The sequence below is a fragment of the Dermacentor variabilis genome, chromosome 5, assembly GCF_050947875.1.
Source record: "Dermacentor variabilis isolate Ectoservices chromosome 5, ASM5094787v1, whole genome shotgun sequence".
NCBI classification, from domain to species: Eukaryota; Metazoa; Arthropoda; class Arachnida; order Ixodida; family Ixodidae; genus Dermacentor; species Dermacentor variabilis.
This window is the reverse complement of record NC_134572.1, coordinates 183,213,963-183,220,342: the sequence shown is the minus strand read 5'-3', so window position 1 is coordinate 183,220,342 and position 6,380 is coordinate 183,213,963. Positions and strand designations below refer to the sequence as shown.

Below are 6,380 nucleotides of genomic sequence, written 5' to 3'. Positions count from 1 at the left end.
CTGAAAGTGGCTGAAGTATAGGCTAAGAATGCTAATAAAAATAATAAGAAATGCCTATGGTGAAGCCTCTATGCACTGACTCCTTCTGAATGCATAGTACACGGAAGCACTGCTTTGTGTTCTGTGTGTTGGTCTGTAAACTTGGATAATATTTTCGCGCCAGCCCACAAGGACAAAAGGATGACGCAGGCACCCCTACGCGCTAAGTTGAACAGTTTGTTCTTGTGAAATTCAAACATTTATACACCATTCGCGATAGCGCCACTCGTCATCAAAGTGTCGTATCGGTCCTTCCAATATGGCCATCTCTTTATCGAGCAGGTCTAGAGACGCGGCGATACCACAGGTTTCAGTATTCCGCCCGATAGCGTGTGCTTCTATAATTTCACGCTCATCCTTATCTCTATGTCTGACGAGTATAACACCCATCAATGATGAAAGGTTCACAGCCGCACTCTTCACAAAGGACAGATGAAAGTCGCGCAGATTCCTTACGTTTAACGTACGTTTTTTGGAGTGGTGATTAAGGAACTGTCCCTTTTCTTTTGTATAATTCATATCCGATCGCAATGGCACCTCATACCCAACGTCATCTACAAAATTACCAAACTGGTTATTATGGCTGTTCGAGTAACCAAGTACAATTTTCGGCTAGGGTTTGCTAACCCACACACTTTGATGAGTTTATCAGGTGCTGAAAAAAACTACCCTTGCTTTTATGCGACTAGCAATCTTTTCAAGAATGTGTGCCGTTATATATGAGCATTGCTCGACCGCAATCTTTAGTTTGTACACACTCGTGCATTTGCTGTATTTTTATTGAAACACAGTTTAAAGAAACAGTCAGAGCATTTGGCCTCAGCAATCCATCCAAAAACTTCTCATATATATGTAGCAGAGGGTTCAGAAAGATTAGAAAGCTCCTGCTGATATTTTTTTCTGAGGACACGTATCTACAGAAACGTGACCCTGCAACCACTAACTATACGCGTCAAGAAGCCCAACAAGAACATACCGCAGTGGCGTACTACCATTTCGCTGTTAAGCTAGGTGACAAGGGATCGAATCCCAGGCTGCGGCGGCCGCAACTGGATACAGGCGAAATGCAAACACGCTCGCGTAATGTGCGCGTTAAATGTGTGGTGATGTGCACCGCACCAAACGTTTCACGCGTTGTGCAAGTTAAAGAAACCCAGCAGTCCAAAATTATTCCGGAGTTTCCCAATACGGCATACCGAAACATGAAACACCAGCATTTGATTTTCAATTTAACTATCCCAACAAATACAACAACGAAAAAAATGACTACCAATTCGAGAAAGCTTGTGCGGTTGAAGATGTCAGCGTTTAGTATTCGTAGGATGCATGTGGTCTGTCGCACCTCATAACTGTTAAACAGTAAAAAGCGCAAATGGCGCTTGTCTGAATTTTATGACGCACCTTCTCTACGAGCGAGCGTGCTATTACATTTACACTTGCTCCAGTGTCGACCATAGCGTCCTTCGTGGTTCCAAGGCGACCTACGTTGACGAACACTTAAATGGTGCGAGTTGTCGCACAGTAAACACAAGCCAACAGTTGCGCCACCAGCACGACGGACGGCACTGCGACAGAGACAGGGTACTGCCTCCCTGGCCTATTGTCCGTAGTTTCTTCGGCAAGTTTTGTCGGCGTTCCAGAATTGTCACCGTAGAATCATGCTGTGGCCCGAAGCACGGGTTGCAGTGTATACTGATCGACGTCGGTAAATAACGAGAAAGACAATCCTGTGCATCCGGAGTACAAGGCCCGCTACTTGTACTTTCCCGCTGCGTGTGATGAAAGTTGCTTGCGGAAGACTGCGGAAAGCATCTTTTTATGCAGCAGGGAATAATGATGATCTTTGACGTCTGTTGAGAACATCTGTATGCGCCGACTGCAGGTATTGCATACGTGTAGAGAAAGGTGCGATGAATTGTTTAAAGAAAACGGTCAACCCCCTCACGGGTTGCCATTAAAGTTCTTGCAAGGCCAACCAACACACTTTTCCTAGTCCCGTGCTATGACACAATGACAAGAAAGGGTAGATCTACTTTGTTCATTTTAGAGGACGAAAACATATCACGTGTCAGCTCATCCTTTTGCCTACGGCTGGTGACAATTTCGACATATTGAATTTGGTGTGCAGGTCCTTACTCTTGCTTGCCCTTCTTTCAGTGCTATTTTACAACTATCTTCCTCTTCTTCGTGATTTGGGAGAGGGAAAACACGCTCAGTTCTGCAGCCCATATGGGAGCACGGCGCAGCGTAATGGGGAATGGGGACGGGGAAAGAAAGATGAGAGGATAGAGGGGGAAGGGAGAGTAGGTTTCAGGAAGCAGACGTCAGCATCATCTAGGGGCGATGGCCGGCGCTCGGGCAGAGGCCGTGCGAGGCCGAAGTCTATTGGCGATCTAGGAGCCCGTTTGTGTACACATATTCAAGCAGGCTTGCCAGTGCTGGGAGGTGGTAGCGGGCCGGGAAGAGCAGGTGTGTCTCTGAGGTAGCCGGGAGTCCATACCGTCGGTAGGTGGCAGTGACTGGAGCGCGCTCCTGGGTTAATGCAGGACAGGTGCAGAGTAGGTGCTCGAGGGTCTCGGCGTCACCGCACCTTCTGCAGGCGGGCGAGGCGATGCGTCCTTTGGCATGGAGCCTAGCTTCCGTCCACACGGAGCCCGTGCGCAGACGAAGGAGTGTGGAACGGTCCCGTCGCGAGAGGCCGTTCTCAGGGAGGAATTTTGGGGCGCGGTTGGTAGCTACCCTGCTATCCGGATGGCTGGATGTGAGCAGCTGTTTGAGTCTCTGCCTGGAGAAGTCCGATGCTGCGACTGCTCTGGTGAGTGGAACGGTCGGGTGGTGGGCGGCCTGAGCAAGGACATCCGCCTCCTCGTTTCCAGCGATCCCTACGTGGGAAGGCAGCCAGTGGAAGGAGACGGCTACCCCCACTGCAGAGAGGGCCGAGATTTTTGCTCTCAGGAGGGTCTCAGTGACTCCGTGTCGATGGTGATCGGAGAGTGCTTGGAGAGCCAGTCGCGAGTCACTTAGCGCCGCTACTGGTTTTGTCGGGGGGTCCTCGGCCAGGAGGTCTGCAGCCAGGTGGAGTCCCGCCAGCTCAGCTGCTGTGGAGCTCGCGCGAAAAGGAAGTCGGCACTGCCTGCTCCTGCCCTCAGATGGGATAGTACATGCCGCCGCTGCGGAGCCATTGGAGAGCACTGAGCCATCCGTGTACACGAGCAGCCTGCCGTACAGCTCTTCTAGGAGTTTGCCAGTAGCTGCATGTTGTAGTGCTGCTGCTGGCGTCCGGCGCTTTGATGCTCCATTCAGGGATAGGTGCACCTCTGGAGGCTTCTCGTGTGGCGGAGGTGCGACCATCGGCACTAGTCGCTGTACAATCAGCTCCTCGTAGAGCTGACAGAGGCCCCCCATGCGAGATAGTGGCTGGCTCTGCAGTCGGCAGAGCAGAGCCCCACCATCTGGAGCACGGTGCAGACGGTCAATGTGCCCAAGCCCTATGGCAAAAACCAGTGTCTACCAGTGCCTTGCAGTGTGAAAGAAGCGCGTTTATTTGACACTGGTTCAGACTAGGAACGCTGGCGCTCGCTGGAAATCACGGCGACCCCAGTGAGAACGCTGGATAAGAGTTAGGTCACACTAGACAAGACGCTGCTTTCATCGTCATCACGTTGGGGCGCACTGGTTGGTGCTGTACAGGCGCTGGTTCTAGCTGCAGTTCGCTCGCTTGCCGTGGAATCTGCGCTGGTTGTGTTTGTGCCACGCTGGTTCCAGTACGTAAAGAGCATAGGCACAGCTGAATATTAAATACTTTATACAATTTAATCGCTTTATACCAGTCTCTTGTCCTAAATTATGCTATGTACCGGGGTCAAGTTTCCTATTACCTAAATGTTAGCCTAATCAACTTACTACTACACATCCCAACACGCGCATTCTTCTTTTTGGCGATTTTAACTTGCTGTATATTGACTGGCACAACTTCACACCAACAAGCAATGAAGAAATAACTAACTCCTTTATGTCTGTCTAAATTTTAATCTCATCCAATTAGTAAAAGAACCTACACGCGTCGTACGTGATTCGTCAGACATCGTGGACCTTATGCTAACTATCACCCTGGAAGTTCAGCAAGTCTTGGTTATCTCCGCGAAGTTAGCGACCAAGAAATTCTTCATGCTACTTTCACCTTCATCGCAGATTGGCGCCAAACGTTCCACAAAACGATTCGCCTTTACGACAAAGGCAATTGCAATGAAATGAACAACCAATGACTCGCTTTTTTTCCAAACTTCGAAAGAGGTTTTCATGACCGATCAATTCAGGACAACTGGCTTACATTTAAAACCAAACTAGCCGAACTAACATCCAAATTCATTCCCACCATTACATTTCATGCAAATCATAACAAAACATGGCTCACAAAGTCCTTGAAAACACTTGAGAACATGAAGAAACAACTTTGCCGTGCAGCAAAACTAAACCCAGGCGAATGCGCATGGAATAAATACTACGAGGCCGAGTAAACATATTTGCGGTCCATTTGTAATGCCAAACAAGCATTTTTTCGTACTGACCTGCCTAGTTCTTAACCGATAACCCCAGAAAGTTTTGGCAAGTTCTAAACCCTGATCATGCGCCTATCATCACACTTACTGACACACTTGGCGAGGAAGTGAGTGACGTTGCATGTGCAAATATATTTAACACTGCATTTATATCCGTCTTCACAAACGAAACTGATATGCCACCATCTGTCCCAACTGGCCAACCAAGATCGCTCATGCTACCAATCACATTCGCTTCACACGGCATCACCTGTATCAATGAAAATATTAAGATGTCATCTTCTGCAGGTACTCACGAAATCACCAGTAAACTCTTAAACAAACACTCGGCATGCTTCTTCAGTGTATTTATCATTACTGTTCACACAATCACTCTCCACAGGTAGTATACCCAGCGATTGGAAGGTGGGGAAGGTCATTCCGGTCTTCAAATCAGGTAGGAAAGAATCGCACTTTAATTATTGCCCCATCTCTTTCACAAGTGTGTCATGCAAAATCATAGAACATGTAATCTGTTCTTGCATAATGATTTTTCTTGACTTTATTAATTTCTTTCATCCTTCTCAACACGGCTTCCGTAAGAACCTATCATGTCCTTTTTGTCCTTGACCTGCAGTGGCCCTTGATTCTAACCTTCAAACTGACTCAATCTTCCTACATTTCGCGAAAGCCTTCAACAATGTTCCTCACAAGTGCTTGCTACTAAAGCTTTCTTGGTTAAACTTGCGCCACAATGTCATGCAGTGGATAAAAGAAATTCTGGCAAACCGTACCCAATTTGTTCACGTTAATAATCCAGCCTCTAGGTCTCTTGCAGTAACATCAGGCGTCCCGCAGGGGTGAGTCCTTGGTCCCCTTCTATTTTTAATATATAATAACGACCTACCAACACACGTCTCCTGTAACGTTCGTACCTTTACCGATGACTGTGTTATCTGTCACACAGTCAGCAACCCCTCTGACCAACTAACTCTCCAAAGTGACTTAACTTGCGTCCAGGACTGGTGTAACCAATGGCTCATGGAACTAAACCCTGATAAATGCAAACTCATGTCATTTCATCGAAAACGTAATCCTCTCCTGTTCCCTTATACAATCTCACACGTCACGATAGCATTAACACACTTTTACAAATACCTAGGCGTAAGGTTGTCGAAATATCTAACCTGGAGCGCGCAAGTCACTAGAGTGATATCATCTGCTAACAGAAACCTTGGATTCTTAAAACGTCATCTGCGTCTAGCTCTACCAAACCTAAAATTGCTTGCCTACAAGTCACTCGTACGCTCTAAGCTGGAATATGCCTCTGTCATCTGCAGCCCTAACCAAAGATATCTAACAAACTGTCTAGAATCAGTACACAACCGTGCCACAGGTTTCATTCATTCATGCTATTCATATAATGTCACTGTATCATCGTTACAAGCAGAATCTCGATTAACCACCCTGGCTTGTCGGCGTTGTATCGCTACTATGTACTTATTTCATAGGTTCTTTACAGCTCACTTCATCAGCCACCCTACATCAGACCTCATGCACGCATTTCACTCCGCATTGGTCATCCCCTTCAAGTCGCCCGTCCACGTGCACGCACTATCACTGTTGCCTCATCATTCTTCTCACGCTCAGCCTCGGCCTGGAACGGCCTTCCACACTACATCGCAGCAATCACCTGCCCATCCACGTTTTTAGACTGTACATATTTACCAGCGAGCAAACTTCTATCTAAACATGCTTTCCTTGTGTATTTATTTCTTTTATTAGCTACCCACCCCGTATGTA

General features: G+C 47.5%; 1 protein-coding gene across 1 annotated transcript; it reads right to left on the bottom strand.

The window, feature by feature from the left end:
- Positions 1-443: 443 nt before the first annotated feature.
- On the bottom strand, positions 444-3,444 carry LOC142583730 (uncharacterized). Its single transcript, XM_075694217.1, has 2 exons — positions 2,540-3,444; positions 444-456 (listed from the first exon to the last, which is right to left on the bottom strand). Exons 1-2 carry the CDS (start codon positions 3,442-3,444, stop codon positions 444-446), a joined length of 918 nt encoding a protein of 305 aa, XP_075550332.1.
- Between the last annotated feature and the right edge of the window lie 2,936 nt (positions 3,445-6,380).

Excerpts from the sequence above, each read along its gene's own strand:
- LOC142583730 (XM_075694217.1), bottom strand. The coding sequence starts at position 3,444 with ATGGGGGGCCTCTGTCAGCTCTACGAGGAGCTGATTGTACAGCGACTA.